Genomic DNA, 18,549 nt, shown 5'->3' on the forward strand with positions numbered 1-18,549 from the left:
TTGTTTTGCTGGGACAGTAGGTGTGGTTTTTGAGGCAAGGTCCAAGCTGGGTATTGAGACAAGTTCCTTAGGATTGGGTACCAGTATTGGCGGGGCCAGTCCGGGGCAATTAATATCATCTTTGGCTTCTCTTGTCTGACTTTTAGAAGGACCTTGGGTAGAAGAGGCAGAGGAGGAAAGGCGTAAACTGATAGGTTTCTCCAACTGAAGGATAGGGTGTCCACTTTCCATGCTTGTCTGTGATAAGTCCTTGTGCAGAATCTTTTCAGTTGATAATTTTGAGAAGAGGCAAATAGATCTATGTCTGGGCTCCCCCATTTCTCTGTTATCATGCTGAAGACTTGTGGATTTAGTTTCCACTCGTGAGGATCCATAAGGTTTCTGCTTAAATCGTCTGTCAGAATGTTTTGTTTTCCTGGCAGGAATTGAGCTTGAAGATGTATTTGGTAGGTCAAAGCTTTGTCCCACAGTGCCATGGCTAATCTGTAAAGGGGGTATGAGTGTGTGCCCCCCTTGCTTGTTTATATACCACGACTGTGGTGTTGTCCTTCTTTATCAGTAGTTGTCCTGGATGAAGTAAGTCCTTGAAGGCTGTTGGGGCATTTTGAACAGCTAGCATCTCTTTCTGGTTGATATGTACATGCATTTGATTTGGTGCCCATATGCCCTGAATGCATCTTCCTGCCATGTGGGCCCCCCAGGCATAATATGATGCGTCTGTCGTTAAGGTTTGGCTGGCAGGAGGTAGAGTGAAGGGCCGTCCCATGTTTTGGTGACAGGCCTTTGCCCACCATAGAAACTCCTGTTGCAGGCAGGGAATGAGAGAAATCATTGTTTCCAGACTTTGTGAATGTTGACTCCATAAACTTTTTAGGTACCACTGAAGTTTCCTCATATGCAGTCTTGCATATGTAATTAGTAGGATGCAGGATGCCATGAAGCCCAGAGCTTGCAGAATTTGTCTTGCAGAAGACTGGGTTTTTGTTGCCATCAGTTTGAAGTAAGCAGTCAGTTGCCTTTGTTTGTCTGGCGTGAGGTAAGCCATCTGGGCAGTTGTATTCAAGCTTGCATCCAGGAATGTTATCTTTTGAGAGGGTACCAGTTGTGATTTCTTTTCGTTTATTGTGTACCCTAGGCATGTTAGAAGCCTTTTCACAAATGCCAGGTGTCATAGAAGAGTGTCCTTGTTCTCTGCTTGAATGAGTCAGTCGTCCAAGTAGGGATATATTAGAATACTTCTTTGTCTGCAAAATGCAATTACTGGTACCAAGCACACTGTAAAGACCCTGGGCGCAGTAGATGAGCCAAAGGGCAGTGCACAGAATTGATAATGCATTAAGCCAGCCTTGAATCTGAGGTATCTTCTGCACGACTGTCTTATTGGGACATGCAGGTATGCCTCTTTTAGGCCTAAAGTCACCAGCCAAGCATTCGTGCCCAGCATGGGCAGAAGCTGTTGCAAAGTGAGCATTTTGAATTTTGGAATGCCCAGGTATGTGTTCAAAAATCGATAAATCCAGTATTGGCCGCCAGGCCTTGTCCTTTCTGGGTACCAAGAACAGTCTTGAGTAAAAACCTTGTCCTGGTACTGTCTGAATGGCTCCCATATCCATGAGGGACGCAACCTGTTTCTGTGCCTCTGCCCATTGTTTTTTTGGCAGATTTGGTCAACCGTTTGCCATTGGCCAAGTGTGGAAATGGAATCTGTATCCTTGTGATACGATGTTTAGTACCCACTTGTCCTGGGTTATTAACTGCCAATTTTGAGCAAAATATGCTAATATTCCCCCTATTGGTGCTGCCAAAAGATAAGTGCTTGGTGTAGGCAGAGGGAAGTCATTGTGATAGCTTTCTGTAGGTTTGCGCTTTATCTCTTCCAGATTTGGAGGTGGATGCGCCCCATTGCTTTGACCTGTACGAGTCTTGAGCCTGGTACCTGGAACCCTTAGGGCGTCTGGATTTGCCCCTTTGAGCGCTGACACCGGAAAGGACCAATTTTTTGTAGGCCAGTGTCTACTGAATCTAGGTGGCTGCACTTGTAAGAAATCTTTAACAGTTTGCATGGACTTAGCTTTGTATTCCATTTTCTTTAAAACCTCTTCTGCCTTACTACCAAACAGAGAATCATGCTGTAAAGGTGCATCTAGCAATTTAGCTTCAACATGATTAGGCAAATTTTGTTCCTTTAATCAGGCATGCCTCTTAATCACAGATCTAGAAACTGCGGCCCTGCAGGAGGCCTCTAAAGAAGCAAAACTACATTGCAAAGTATACTTTCCAACTTGTTCAGCTGCATGCAATAATTCCTGCAATTCCTTATTTTCTGCACATTCTGAAATCAACATCATTTTCTGTTTCAACAATCCCATAACATGTTGTTGGTACTAAAGCATATGAAATTGACAGTTTAAGGCCCTGACTGCCAAGGTTGCAGATGTATAAACCTTTTTTCCCCCATCTGTCCAGTGCCCTTGAATCTCTGTCGGAGGGGGTAGGGCTTTTTTGCTGTTGAGGCCTTAACTCCCTTTGGACCCTGTAAAATAGTTTCAGGATCAGCAGCAGGGTTTCTAAACAAAAATTTATGAGAGTCAGGGACCCTGTAATATCTGTCAGGCTTACTGGGAGCCGGAGGTAAGGAGTCAGGGGTCAGGCTTGACTCCAAAAACACATCATCCACAATGTCTAAAATAGGGGGAATGGCTAAAGGCTTGTGCTGAGGGAGAAGGAAATCCCTGAGCCTCTTTTTTGATTCTGAGAAGTCTTGACTCTCCCAGTGAAAATGCTCCCTCAAAGTATGCAAGGTTTCTCCAAATAAATAATCCTCAGGAGATGCAGATGGAATAGACTCCTCAGCATCAGAATACTCATAGGAAGGTAAAGATAATTCCTGATCAGAAGAGGAATCAGAAGAAACAGAAACCTGATCTGAAGATTCATAGTCAGTGTCTTGCCTAGGCCTCTTATCCGGAGGAGGATGGGTACCCCTGATCAAGGTAATAAGGTCTTCAGCCATTTTGATCATCTGTTTTTTAGGCATAGAGGCCTGTGCATGTGGCTCAGGCGTCATTTTTTTAGTTTTAGAAGATGTCCTTGCCTTTGGTTTTGCAGCTTTCGTCGGTTTGATATATAAATGTTGAGGTCTGAATACACCCTCAGAAGCCGGTGCCTGCTCAGCAGCTGCGGACCCATCCGAGGGAGATACATCCGTCAGTCCAATACCTTGAGTATCTTGCGGCATGCCGGACTCCACATGGGTGTCGGTAGAGGCCTGCGACTCGAAGGTAGCAGGTATCAGGGGCTGCGAAAGCACCTCACCGAGTACCGGCGACTGGCTTAGGAGAAGCTTCGTCGTTGGTTTTGGATCTCGACTGCCTTTCTCTGTCCTTTTCTTTGCGTTTTTTTATGTACTCCGGTAGTCTGATTGCTATCCGACGACATTTCTGGGTAGTTGAATCTGTTTCCAAAATACTTAGATGCAAAAATATACTGACGCTTAACAATGCGTTGGTTAAATCTAGCACAAAACCGACAGTCAGGCACGTTGTGATCAGGGCCTAGGCAAGGAATACAGTATAAATAGAAATCCTTCTGAGGTATTTGCTTCCCACAAGTAATATAATTATTAACTTTTTCTGACATTGGTAAAAAGCAAGAAAAAAGTTTCCCCAACGGGGTACATAGCTTTAGTGAAGACTTCGGTTCTGAAACTCAAACTCAAATATTTCAATAGTCGTCCGACCGGCACTTGCGAGATGGTTCTGCTTCGGGCACCATGCGGCAAGAAAGACTAAAGAAAATGGTGTCGTCTGCATGTTTTATACCCCTGACGACCTGACGTCATGGAAGAGAAGACAGCAACCGACGCAGGACCCAAGACTTTGGAATTCAGGCCGACTGAGGGCAACCTGCCAGCAGATTACCCAAATGTAATGACTGCAACAGTGAAACACGAAGAACATCCGCAAAACGAATCCAGTTTGTAGTGCTCTGTGAAAGTGTGTACCAAGGACAATGCTGCTGCATCTAGAGTCTACCCCTTTCCAGAATGCCACTAAAGAAGCCCAAGCCCTTGTGAAATGGGCTATAACCCTGCCTGAAGTTGCTTATTATGATTATTATAAACAAAGCAATAAACTTGACAAACATCTGGAAATTGTCTGCTTTGAAACTGGATGTACTTTCCTCTTGGTTTCATAGGAGACAAAGTACAGTTTTGTACCTACCATAAATGTAGATGTCCGAACTGGATAGCATCTGCAGTCATAACAAGTGGGTTGTCCTGTCGTCAGGCAGCCCTGCAGTCGGCCGGATTCCAAAGTTCGGGTCCGGCTTCGGCTGATGTCGCACTCCACCCGACGTCATCTCTGTTGGTCTTCGGGTATAAAAGCATCAGCCGACGCCATTTTCCTCAGTGTTTCTTGCCCCAGATGCCAGTAGCCCTCTTGCATGCTAAAAATTTGGATAGATGCCAATGTTTCCAAATAGATAGAGGTAAACACAACAATAAACATATATGTACATATATACAAACAAATACACCATAAAAGACTCCCCCCCAACAGCTAGCTATTAGGAGGGTAAACACCCTAGGAGTACCACAGAGGGAAGGAGGGAGGTAATCCTGACTGCAGATGCTATCCAGTTCGGACATCTACATTTATGGTAGGTACAAAACTGTACTATGTCCTTCATGGATGCATCTGCAGTCATAACAAGTGGGTAGAATACCATAGCCAACAAGGGAGGAGGATAAAAGTAGATTATGGTGTGTTTAGGATCCCTTGCAGTACAGCAGTGGCAAACCCTGCTCGGGATCTGGAATAAAGAGGCAAATTATAATGCTTGGCAAATGTATGCACGGAGGTCCAAGTAGCCGCCTCAATAATGTCTTTGGTTGCCACTCCTCGTAAGAAGGCTGTGGTAGTGGCTGTTGCCCTTGTAGAATGAGGTCTTATGTTCTGTGGAATTGGTTTTCCATGGAAGGAGTAACAGTAACTTATGCAGTTTCCTATCCATTTGGAGATTGTCTGTTTGGAAATAGCTTTTCCTTCCCTTCCTGTTGCATAGGCTACAAAAAGTTGGTCAGTCTTTCTGCTGTTTTTTGTTCTGTCCAAGTAGTAGCGTAGCTGTCTATGTACATCCAAGGTATGCAGTATTCTTTCCCCTCTGTTTTGTGGGTTGGGAAAGAAGGTAGGTAGGTGGATTGCCTGGTTCAAAGACACTCTGGATACCACCTTGGGCATAAATGTAGGATTAGTCCTCATGGACACACTATCTTGGTGGAAAATTAGGAAGGGTTGCACTGCCATTAAGGCCTGTAGTTCTGAAACCCTCCTTGCTGAAGTTATTGCCAGTAGGAAAGCAGTTTTCCATGACAGGTGTTGTAGGTCTGCTGTTGCTGCTGGTTCAAAGGGTGATAGTGTCAACTTTTCTAGCACAAAGTTTAAATCCCAAGCTGGTAATGGTGGTTTCCTTGGAGGTTTTACATTCTTGATTCCTCTGAGGAACTGCCTGAGCAAAGGGTGAAAAACAGGTGGATCAAAGCTGTATTCTGCTGAAATAGCTGATGCATGTATCTTGATGGAGGAGTAGGACAGGCCTGAATGAAGAAGTTCGCCAGATACTCCAGAATGTTAGGCATATCTATGTTTGACACATCTTTTCCTCTTTCCGTACTCCAAATGACAAACCTTTTCCATTTCCCAGCATAGTTCCTTCTTGTTGAAGGTCTGCGTGCTTCAAGAATAATGTCTTTAACTCTTTGGGAAAGTTCTGGATTAGCTGCTGTTATGTGATGTTCCATGCAGTCAGTTGCAGCGTTTTAGGTTTGGATGTATGATGCTGTAGTTGTTCTGAGTTAACATCAAAGGCATCAGAGGTATTGGCCACATTTTGTTCGAGACATGCTCTTCAGTAGTGGGTACCAGTGCTGTCTTGGCCAGTTTGGAGCTATCAGGATTATCCTTGGACGTTCTTCCTTGATTTTTAGTAGTACCTTGTGTATCAAAGGAAGAGGTGGGAATGCATATGCTGTTAGGCCTTTCCAGTTGAAGGAGAGTGAGTCCACTTTCCATGCTAGTGGGTGGAATGTCCTTGTGCAGAATTTTTGAGCTGGTGATTGAGAGGTGATGCGAATAGGTCTATCTGTGGCATTCCCCATTTCTTTGAGATGGTCTTGAAGATGTCCGGGTGCAGTTTCCATTCGTGGGCATGCGAAGTGGTTCTGCTTAATATGTCTGCTAGAGTATTGTCTTTCCCCGGTACAAATATTGCCTGTAACTGAATGTTGTAGCTGAGTGCCAGGGTCCACAGCTCCAAGGTCATTCTGCATAGGGGGTATGAATGAGTGCCTCCCTGTTTGTTGATGTACCACATAACTGTGGTGTTGTCTGTCCTTATCATCAACTGGCCCTCTTTGAGAAATGGTTTGAACTTTTGGATTGCCAGTTTTACTGCCAGCATTTCTTTTAGATTGATGTGCAGGCGAAGTTGATCCTGTGTCCATAATCCTTGCACACATTTGTCCAGCATGTGGGCCCCCCATCCTAGGTCTGAAGCGTCTGTTGTGATGGTCTGGCTTGGTTGACATCTGCGAAAGGGTAGGCCTGGGTTTGACTGGCATGCCTGAGCCCACCATAGGAACTCCTGTTTTAAGCATGGAATTAGTGGGATTTCTGTTTCTAGACTGTGTCTGTGTTGGGACCATAAATTCTTTAGGTACCACTGTAGTTTCCTCATATGTAGTCTGGCAAATGGGACCAAGATTATGCATGATGCCATGAAGCCCAAGGCCTGCAGAACTTTTCTTGCTGTTAACTTGTTCAGTTTTGTTAGTGCCAAGAAGTAAAGAGGAAGTTCTTTTTGTTTTTCTGTAGTCAGGAATGCCATTTGTTGTACTGTGTCCAATTCCGCCCAAGAACGTCCTTGTTTGGGATGGTATCAGCCTTGACTTTTGTAAATTGACTGTGTATCCCAGTCCTTGTAGCAAGTAAATGACCCTTTGTAAATCTGTTGTCAGCTTGCTTTTGTTGTCCCTTGTAGCAGGCAGTCGTCCAGGTATGGGTAAATTTGAATTCCTGTAGTCTGCAATGGGCGATTACTGATGCCAGGCATTTTGTGAATACTCTGGGCAGTAGATAAGCCAAAGGGCAATGCTGAGAATTGATAGTGCTCTGATCCTGCAAGAAATCTGAGGTATCTTCTGCAGATTGGTCGAATGGGGACGTGCAGGTATGCCTCCTTGAGATCTAGAGTTACCAGCCAAGACTCCTTGCCCAGCATGGGAAGAAGTTGCTGTAGGGTCAGCATTTTGAATTTTGGGACAATGATGTATGTATTTAAGGTGGACAGGTCGAGAATTGGTCTCCAATTTTTTCCTTTCTTGGAACTAGGAATAGTCTGGAGTAGAACCCCTTTCCTTGGTCTGCTGTTGGCACTCTTTCCACAGCTCTCATGTTTGCTAACTCCATTATCTGGCGTAGAGCCTCTGTTTTTGATTTGGAGGTAGGTTTGGCATTCCTCTTTGACTGGTAAAGTGTGGAAGTGAAACCGGTAACCTTGATCTATGGTTTGTAAAATCCACTTGTCTTTTGTTATGTAGTGCCAGTTCTTTGAAAATAAGGTTAACTTTCCGCCTAGAGGAGCTGCTATTTGTTCCCTGGTAGGCGGATTTAGGATTAAGTCACTGTGGTTGTGCTGATGTAGTGGCAGTGGCTGTGTCTGCGCCTCTGTTGTTACCTTGCCACTGTCGTCCTCTGTAGGCACCTCCTCTGGATTGGTTTCTACCTCTGGAGCGCCTATTCCTGCCCCTTTGAAATTTTGTGGAGTCAGGAAAGGACCAATTTTTAGCAGGCCAGTTCCTGCTAAACCTTGGGGTTGAACCTGCAAGAAATCTTTAACAGTTTGAACAGATTTTGCCTTTTCTTCCATTTTCTTCATAACCTGCTGGGCAGGTGTACCAAACAAACTTGTCTTGTCCATAGGAGCATCTAGCAACTTAGCTTTAACATGATCCGGTAAAGCTTGTTCTTTTAGCCATGCATGCCTTCTTATCACTGTGCCTGTCATGGCTGATCTAAATGAAGCCTCCAGTGCATCATAGCCACATTTTAGGGAATGGTTGCTAACCTGTTGTATGTTATTTACCATCTCTAATACATATTTCTTATCAAGAGATTCATCAGTGGTTAGTTTTTTAGTTAACTGATCAAGCATAAACTCTTGGTATTGTATCATGTGAAACTGACAGTTTAAAGCTCTAGCTGAGAGAGTAGCTGAAGTGTAGACCTTTTTACCCCATCTGTCTAATGACCTTGCTTCCCTTTCAGAAGGAATAGGGTTTTAGCTGTGGTCGCTACTGCCTTGGGACCCTGGGATATAGTTTCTGGATCTGCAAGTGGGGCCTTATAAAGGTGGTGATGAGTATCTGGCACCCTGTAAAATCTGTCTGGTTTGGCAGGGGCTGGGGGTAAAGAAACTGGAGCGGAGCAAACATCATTGAAAGCATCATCCACCACAGAGAGAACAGGAGGTATAGCTAAGGGCCTGTGCTGTGGGAGGTGCAGAAAGGTCCTAAGTCTTTTCTGGAGTCTGAAAAATCCTGTTGCTGCCATTGGAACTGTTCTCGCATGGCATGCAAGGTTTCCCAAAGGAGAATTCTTCTGGTGGGAAGCAGCTGGAATGGATTCTTCAGCATCAGAATCTTCAAAATTGGAGAAGGGAGCCTCAGGCTGGTCAGTTATGTCTGATTCATCAGCAGAATCATCAGAAGACACTGGCTCAGGGGCTCTGCCCTAGGTCTCTTCTCTGGGGGCCGAGAGGCCCTGTCTGGGTGAGATTGAGATCCTCTAATTAAAGAAATTAAATCTTCTGCCAAAGAAAGCATTTGAGAACTAGAAGAGGGCCTGGATGTGGGGGTTTAACAGGCACTGAATTAGAAGTCTGGGCTGCATAAGCCGTGGCGAAGGCGATAATGGACATGGGAGCAGGAGGCCAAGGAGCACCACGCTGGGGTAGAGACATCCAAGGAATGGTGTCTGATAAGTCAACCACCGTAGTGGGTAAAATTTCTGAGGTCGATTCAAGAGTTGTAGCAGGGGCCTCAGTTGTAAGAATAGGTTCAGCTGTACTTTGATCAGTTTTCTCGGTTTCAGCCGAAACCGAGACACTCGCGTTTGCTTTACCGTGGTTTCGGCGAAACCGCGACCGCGAGTGTCGGTCTTTATCTTTGCTTTTGGGGTAGTCGGAGGATCCGGCGGCATAAGGTACACAAAAACAGAACCGAAAAACTGTTCTGCAAACTCCGACCGGCCTAAGCGTTCGTCGGTTGAAAGAGGCACAGGCCGAACAGGCTGCTACGTCGTGGGCTGGGCCTAAACAAGGCAGACAGTAAGAGTGGAAATCTTTATGAGGTATTTGTTTCCCACAGGTTAAACAATTGTTAACTTTTTCTGACATCGGCTGAGGCAAGAAAGAGTCCCCAACGGGTACTTAGCTTTAGAAGTCTTCAAGTAGTATTCGGTAGAAGTAATCTCTGGATCCGACCGACCGGCACTTGCGAACAGCTTCTGCTTGGCGCCACGGCAAGAAAGACTGAGGAAAATGGCGTCGGCTGATGCTTTTATACCCGAAGACCAACAGAGATGACGTCGGGTGGAGTGCGACATCAGCCGAAGCCGGACCCGGACTTTGGAATCCGGCCGACTGCAGGGCTGCCTGACGACAGGACAACCCACTTGTTATGACTGCAGATGCATCCATGAAGGACATCGATCAGTTTTCCTGAAAGCTTTTTTTTTTTTTTTAAACAAGAAACATCTTTATTAAATTAGCAACAACAAAGTTTCTCTGCTGTCGAATCCTGGCTTACCAACTGCCAGCTATTCCTCAATCCAAAAAAATGTAAACTGCTTCTCTTTCAACCAAAGAACTGTACTACCAATCTAAACAACTTCAAAATTCTCTCTGCTGATACCACCACCAATAAAAATGTCCACCACACAGGTTATCGGGTGTAGCTGTAGACAATCACCTTCAGTTTGATCTTCATATCCAACATAATATAAAGAAAACCCACCAGAAACTTGGTACACTTTACAGAAACAAATGCACACTAACCTTTTCTTCTAAAATCACCCTTGCCAAAACTTTCCTACTACCATCTCTGCTTTATGGCGCTCCAGTACTAACAAATTTACAGAGCTCCTCTAGATCTAAAATGGAACAGTGCTACAATAAAGTGACCAATTTTGCCACCAACTAACTAGAACCCATCACTGTTTATCATTAAAAAAACTAAACTGACTAGAACTCCCCAACTACCTACTTTATACCCAACTTTACACATTCCACAACATTATACCCCTGACGACCTGACATCATGGAAGGGGAGACAGCAAAGACTTTGTTATTCAGGCCGACTGAGGGCAACCTGCCGGAAGATTACCCAAAGGTAATGATTGCAACAGTGAGTGAAACATGAAGAAAGTACAGTTTTGTACCTACCATAAATGTAGATGTTCGAAGATCCACATTGCTGCAGTCTTTACACTTGGGTAATCCGCTGTCCTCGGTCGGCCCGAATATCAAAGTATAAGGCTGACGTCGGTCAGGGCGCATTTGACTGACATCAGAACGTCAGGGTACAAATGCGCATGACCGACGTCATATCCTCAGTCTTTTCTTGCCCCAGATGTCAGAAGACCCTAAAAATAAAGGTCAAAACCAAAAGACAGCAAACAACCAACCAACCACCCTTGCACTAACTATATGTACAATATACACAATATACACAATATGTACAACCCAACCTACACAACCACCTCTAACTACAGAGGGGAAGGAGGGAGGGTAAATTGGACTGCAGCAATGTGGATCTTCGAACATCTACATTTATGGTAGGTACAAAACTGTACTATGTTCTTCATCTCACATTGCTGCAGTCCTTACACTTGGGTAGAATCCCAAAGCAGAGGTAAGGGAGGATGGCTAACTACAAGGAAGCAGGAGCTGCCAAAATGCCCTGCAAAACAGCAGTGGCAAAACCAGCCCTGGACTCAGAGTAAAGTGGCAGGTGATAATGCCTAGAGAAAGTATGCACAGAACTCCAAGTAGCTGCCTCCAAAATATCCTTGGTTGCCACTCCCCTCAAAAAAGCTGTTGAAGTGGCAGTAGCCCTAGTGGAATGAGGCCTAATCCCAGCTGGAATCTCCTTGCCATGATGGGAATAACAGAAAGCAATGCAAAACCCAATCCACTTAGAAATAGTTTGTTTTGACACAGGCTTGCCCTGAGAACTCAAAGCAAAAGAAACAAACAACTGCTGAGATTGCCTGAACCCTTTAGTTCTGTCCAAATAATAACGCAACTGCCTGTGAACATCTAAAGTGTGCAAAATCTTTTCCCCTTTATTTTGGGGATTTGCATAAAAAGTAGGCAAATGAATAGTTTGGTTTAAAGCCACACTAGAAACCACCTTAGGCATAAAAGAAGGATTAGTACGTAATGATACCCTATCCTTATGGAAAATCAAGAAAGGCTCAACCGCCATAAGGGCCTGTAATTCAGAAACCCTTCTTGCAGAGGTAATGGCCAACAAAAGCAGTCTTCCATGATAAATATTTCAACTCAGCAGTAGCTGCAGGCTCAAAAGGTTGTAGAGTGAGTTTCTCCAACACAAAATTGAGATCCCAAGCAGGAGTAGGAGCTCTTCGTGGGGTCTTATATTCTTTGCCCCTCTAAGAAATTGCTTGAACAAAGGATGAGAAAACAATGGTGGGTCGAATCATAGTGAGCTGAAATTGCTGCAGCATGAACTTTAATAGAAGAGAAAGACAAACCTTTGTCTAGTAACTCAGTAAGATATTGAAGAGCCACACACAAATTAGGCTCAGAAACATCAAAATCTTTGCTGCACTCCAAAATAAAAATCTCTTCCATTTGTCTGCGTACACTTTCCTTGTACTAGGCCTTCTAGCTTCCAAAATAACATTCAAAACTTGCTGAGGAAGTGGAGGCCCACTATGGTTCAAAACAGAATATGCCAGGCTGTTAGGTGCAGAGAGTGAAGCTTGACATTTAGCAAATGGCTGTCCTGCGACAACAGGTGTGGAATCGAAGGCAAAGGCCATGGAGGCTTCCGTACCAGACTTCTCAGTAATGGGTACCAGTGCTGTCGAGGCCAATCCGGAGCTATTAAAATCATCCTTGGCTTGTCCTGTCTGACCTTTAGAAGTACCTTTGGGAGGAGAGGCAGAGGTGGAAAGGCATACACATGGAGATTGCTCCATTTGAAAGAAAGAGCATCCACTCTCCAAGCTGTGGGATGAAACCTTTTTGTGCAAAACCTTGGCAGCTGATGGTTTAGTGGAGAAGCGAACAGATCTATGTCTGGAGTTCCCCATGACACTGTCAATTTCTGAAATACATGAGGATCCAATTTCCACTCGTGGGGATCCATAATTGTCTGCTCAACACATCTGCTAAGGAGTTCTGTGCTCCTGGCAGAAACCTTGCCTGAAGATTGAGCTGTAAACTGAGAGCAGTCTCCCACAAAATCATTGCTTGCCTGCATAGAGGATAAGAATCGTTCCCCTTGCTTGTTGATGTACCACATGACAGTTGTGTTGTCTGTTAGAATCAACACCTGCCCTGGAAGAAGTAATTCCTTGAAAGCTATTAATGCAAACTGGACTGCTAACATCTCCTTCATGTTGATATGTAGATGTTGTAGTCTGACAGGCCACTTGTTTTGTATCCACTTTCCATTTAGATGAGCTCCCCAAGCTTTGTCTGAGGCATCTGTCGTTAAAATCTGACTCGCCTCTGGCCGGGTCACAGAGAGTCCCTTGTTTAGGTGACATTCCTGAGCCCACCACAAAAATTCCTTTTGAATGCAAGGTATTATTTGAATGACAGTGTCCAGATCCTGGCAGTGCTGTGTCCATACATTTTGAGATACCATTGTAGCTTCCTCATATGCAGTTTGGCATTGGGAAGCACCAGAATACAAGATGCCATGAACCCTAAGGCTTGAAGGACTGTCCTTGCAGTCAGCCCGGACTGATGAGATAGTTGATGGAAGTAAAGGGATAGACTCTTTTGTTTGTCCGGGGTTAAAAGGCCATCTGGGATGCTGTATTCAGTCTCACACCCAGAAAGCACATGTCTTGAGAGGGTACTAGACTGGACTTTATTTCGTTCACAGAATACCCTAGGCATCTTAGCACTGCTATCACATATTCCAAATGATGAAGAAGCTCTTCCCTTCCTTGAGCCAGAATTAGGCAGTCATCCAAATAAGGATAGATCTGTATTCCTTTTAGTCTGAAGAAAGCTATCACTGGAGCCAGAACTTTCGTGAACACTCTGGGCGCAGTAGATAAGCCAAAGGGCAATGCAGAGAACTGACAGTGAGAAGTCCCAGCTCGAAAACGCAGATACTTTCTGTAACTTAGTCTGATAGGAACATGAAGGTAAGCCTCCTTGAGATCCAAAGTTACCATCCAATGATCTTTGCCCAGCAGAGGTAAAAGCTGCTGCAACGTCAACATTTTGAACTTGGGAATGTCCAGATAAGTGTTGAGGATAGATAAATCCAAAATTGGTCTCCACGTGTTCCCCTTCTTTGGTACTAGGAACAGGCGAGAATAAAATCCTAGGCCCACTTCTGGCAGAGGGACCGGCTGTATGGCCCCTAGTTGGAGCAACAGAGAAACCTGTTTGTGAGCCTCTATTCTTTGTTGAGGAGGAACGTCTGGCATGCCTTTGAAAGGAGGCAAGGTATGGAAATAAAACCTGTAGCCTTGGTGTATGATATCCAATACCCATCTGTCCTGGGTAATTAAACTCCAATTTTCTTCGAAAAGTGCCAACCTTCCTCCCAAAGGTGCCGCCAGACGAGCAAGCTCTGGCAGCTGAAAAGGTAGGTCATAGGGTCTGCTTACGAAAGGACTGACCCCTGCCCTCACCCGAAGCCTGTGCAGGAGAACTCCCTGTTCTAGGCCTAAAAGAGCCCTGTGCTCTGCCCTTACCACGTCTAGATCTACCCCTAGACTGGGAATCATAAGAAGGATACGTCCACCCTTTAGTAGGCCAATTTCTACTAAACTTTGGAGGCTGGACCTGCAAAAAATCTTTAACAGTCTGCATAGACTTAGCCTTGTCTTCCATTTTCTTTAAAACTGTCTCAACAGGAGGACCAAACAACACGTCAGATTGTAAAGGAGCATCTAAAATCCTTGTTTTAACATGTTCAGACAAATTCTGATCCCTCAGCCAGGCGTGCCTGCGAAGAACTGACCCAGTGGCAGCCACCCTAGACGAGGCCTGTACAGCATCAAAACCACATTGCAAAGAATGCTTACCCACTTGTTCAGAAACATGCACTAAATCTTGCAACTCTTTACAATCAATACCTATTGCCAGAGCATCAACCTTAGACTTCAATTGTGAAAGGAGATAGTTTTGGTATTTCAACATGTGAAACTGGCAATTCAGAGCCCTCATAGCAAGAGTGGAAGAAGTATAGACTTTCTTTCCCCATCTATCCAAGGCCCTAGCCTCCTTGTCTGCAGGAACCGGATTTTTAACAACAGAAGCCTTAACACCTTTAGGCCCCTGGCTAACAGTTTCTGGGTCTGCCCTAGGACTCTTAAAAGATACTTATGAGCTTCAGGCACCCTGTAATACCTATCCGCTTAACAGCAGCAGGAGGCAAAGAATCAGGATTAAGAGAAGCCTCTGTAAAACATCTTCCACTACATCCAAAACAGGAGGTATAGCCAAAGGCCTATGCTGGGGTAAAACAGAAATTCCCTAAGCCTTTTCCTGGAATCAGAGAAGTCCTGACCTTCCCACTTAAAATGCTCCCTCATGGAATGAAGAGTTTCTGAAAAAGAAAAATCCTCAGGAGGAGTAGCAGAAGGAGTAGAATCATCCACATCAGAATCAGAATAAGGAGAGTACTCCTGCAAGTCTTCAGCCGAAGACTCTGAAACATCTGAAGCCTGCTCAAAACCCCCCAGCTCAGGTTCCACCCTAGGTCTCTTATCAGGAGGGGGCATAGAACCCCTAATCAAAGTAATCAAATCTTCTGCCATTTTAAGCATATGCTTCTTGGGCACAGTACCTGAAGAGCTAGGGGTAACACCAACTGAAGCTAAACCTGGCCTGCCCCTGGGAGAAGCCTTTGAAACAGAAGGAGAGGGCCTAGCCACCTTAGGAAGGGAGGGGAGTATAGTAACCTGAGAAGCCCCCTCAGCCTGACTTGTCTCCTGAGAGGCCACATCTTGCAATAATAAGGTCTCACCCTGGGAACACAAAGAAACCTCCGGTGGAGCCACCGGCTCCACCGACACCTCTAAAGAACCGGCGTCCAGTACAGACGGTTCTTCTAGCCTAGGCTTAACTGCCTTGTCCTTGCGCTTCTTCGAAGAAGCGCGCGGAGCATCCGACGGCATTTTATAGTTGCACCGCTTCCCAAAGACTAACCTTGCACAATCCAACCTTCTCCTTATAGTGCGTTTGTTAAATCTAGCACAAGAGCGACAGCCAACAACGTCGTGCTCAGGCCCTAAGCAAGGAATACACAAAGTATGATAATCTCTATGCGGTATCTGTTTCCCACAAGAAATGCAATTATTGACTTTTTCTGACATCCGGTAAATGACAGAGGCAAGAAAAAAGTAAAATATTCCCCAACGGGGTACTTAGCCAACTTTGAACTCGGTCTGAAACTTCTAAATCGAAAAATCTCAGAACGCCAACCGGCACTTGCAATGCTGCTTCTGCATCGGACCATGCGGCAAAAAAGACTGAGGATATGACGTCGGTCATGCGCATTTGTACCCTGACGTTCTGATGTCAGTCAAATGCGCCCTGACCAACGTCAGCCTTATACTTCGATATTCGGGCCGACCGAGGACAGCGGACTACCCAAGTGTAAGGACTGCAGCAATGTGAGATGAAGAACATCATCTACTACTAACCTGCCTGACTTTAAATCAGTACTGAAACAACACATGCTCAACTCCTGGATGTACCCCTACTCTGACCAGGTTAAGCTCTTCACCAGATCTGAAAGTTCTGCAACTTTCATCTACTAAGACAAAATAAGAATAAAACTCAAAACCAGATAAAAAATGAACACCAGTGGAAGCAATAAATCCAAACACAGGACCGTAACTGAGTAAATAGTTAAGCGCTTTCACTCACTTTAATCAATATGAGCTTCTTCAGAACAAACAGCTTTCCAGTTCAAAATGCATTTATAAACTGTTGTCAATTATATCACATGACATTCTTAAAGAAATCTAAACACTTATAAAAATAAAAAATGAATAAAATAACTAATTTTAATACAATACTCTAGTATGATGTATTGTAATACATGCAATGTTAATAATTAATAAGACACTTATTATTTATATACTAAAATAATAGGTAGTCCACATAATGAACTACCTATTTCTAGCCATTAAGAAACATTTTATGTTAATAGTGCCATTAAGGCCTGGAGTTTTGTCAGCAACCAAAACTATTTGCCACAAACTTTCTTCTTTACATTCTAAGAAAGTCCTATAGTCACCTGTGAAAGGATCAGAATTAACCCTTTCCAATACAAAGAAAGAAAATTTCTTGAAGAGTAAACATCTGTTGCATGCACTGCCAAAGCATTAGTTCTATCCTTTTTTCTAATGGTTAAAACATGCTCATATATTCTTTTATGTAAAGCTCTAATGGTTTTTCCAACATAAAATTTGTTGCACGTATCAAAGTGTATCACTAAAATAATCTGTTCTTACCTTCTCTCGAAGGTCCGGTCTTTTGAGGGCAATCATGCTGACGTAAACTGTATATGTTACAAAGGTTTTATAGTCCATTAACTCATAAGAAGTAAATGTTGAAACGGTATCAAGAAACAGTTCGGCTGCTTGTTTAAAGTCTCTAATTGCCACACAATAGAGACCTTGATAAACTTTCAAACGATTTCTTCTGTCCCAGTCTCCCCCTTCTTCTATTAAGCTAGAAAATTGTATAGAAAACTATATTAACACAAGATTTAAAATAACTGTAATCTTTAATCATCAATGTACAAATATGTTAAATACAAACAATGCAATTCTACACCATGAAGAAGTAAAGGAAAGAAAAAAGTAACCTACAATGCAGACTGTTCATAAAAAATGCAGAAGTGATGTAAAGCCCTTATAATTATAAAATTATCACAGCCCAAACTGATTGGAACATTACTTCATACCAAAAATATAAAAGGGAAAATAGATAAATAAAATATATAAATTAAATATTTTGTATTGCAGAACTAGGCAATTTAACTTTCACTTTATGAAACTAATAGGTACAATTCTGCAAGAACTTACCATACCAGTAGATGTCCTACTGATCACTGTTGCAATATTCCAGTACTGTTGGGGTCTCGCTGAGGTAACCCGACGTCCAGCCTTTGTATCAAAGCCAAAACTTTCTTTACACTTGTACATCTGGTGTATGACCTAAGCTGGTGAGTGTTGTGGTACATAAGTGAGCAGAGGAGCTTAAGTTCCTCTGACTATCTAAAACCAGAAGACCCTTGAGAGTCTGAGTAAATGCAGCAAAGAAAAAACTAGGTCAGCTAAAAGGAGGGGAGAAGAAAGTACAGTTGTGTACACTTGTCATAAATGTAGATGTTTGAGTGTATTCACTGTTGCAGTCATCGCATTTGGGTTATCTGTCTGCAGGTAGCCCTCAGCCGGCCTGAATACCAGAGTCTTCGGATTTCTGCATCAGATGCTGTCGCTTCTTCAATGACGTCAGGTCGTAAGGGGTATAAAACATGCAACCGACGCAATTACATCAGTTTTTCTTGCCGCAGATGTCAGGTGCCCCCACAATACGAAGCAATTATATGGTATGGTACACCCCATCAAAAAGCAAATACACCAGAAAAAAATAAATATACGAGAAAAAAATAAATATACCAAAAAGGTATAGCCAAGAGAAGTCAGGGGGCTGGAGGGAGGGTAACCAGGACTGCAACAGTGAATACACTCGAACATCTACATTTATGCTAAGTGTACACAACTGTACTATGTTCTTCGTGTTTCACTGTTGCAGTCATCACATTTGGGTTGATTCCCAAGGCTAAGGAAGGGAGGAGGAAGTTAAAGAGCATTAGGGCCAGCTATTAAGCCCTGCAAGACCACAGTGGCAAATCCAGCTCTGGATTTAGAAAAGATAGGCATGTGGTAATGCTTGGTGAAGGTATGTACAGAGCTCAAGGTAGCAGCTTCTAGGATGTCCCCGGTAAGGACTCCTCTGAGAAAAAACGCAGCGGTAGATGCAGCCCTGGTGGAATGTGATCTTATCCCCTGGGGGTAGGTTTTCCATGGTGTTTGTAGAAGAAATTAATGCAATGAGCTATCTGTTTGGAAATGGTTTGCTTTGAAATGGCCTTCCCCTCTGCCCCTGCAGCAAAGCCAACTAGCAGCTGTTCAGATTTTCTGAGAGGCTTAGTCCTGTCCAAATAAAATCTAAGTTGACTGTGCACATCCC

General features: G+C 43.9%; 1 protein-coding gene across 1 annotated transcript in view; it reads right to left on the reverse strand.

Moving 5' to 3' along the window:
• The window catches only part of PSMD6 (proteasome 26S subunit, non-ATPase 6), a 629,161-nt gene that overhangs the window by 369,048 nt on the left and 241,564 nt on the right, over positions 1-18,549 (reverse strand). The window contains exon 4 of the mRNA XM_044077992.1: positions 16,803-17,022. Within this exon, the coding sequence (XP_043933927.1) occupies positions 16,803-17,022 (220 nt within the window). The remainder of the gene's footprint in view (positions 1-16,802; positions 17,023-18,549) is intronic.

Source organism: Protopterus annectens, chromosome 7.part0 (genome assembly GCF_019279795.1).
Source record: "Protopterus annectens isolate FY-2018-M chromosome 7.part0, PAN1.0, whole genome shotgun sequence".
Classification (NCBI taxonomy): Eukaryota; Metazoa; Chordata; order Ceratodontiformes; family Protopteridae; genus Protopterus; species Protopterus annectens.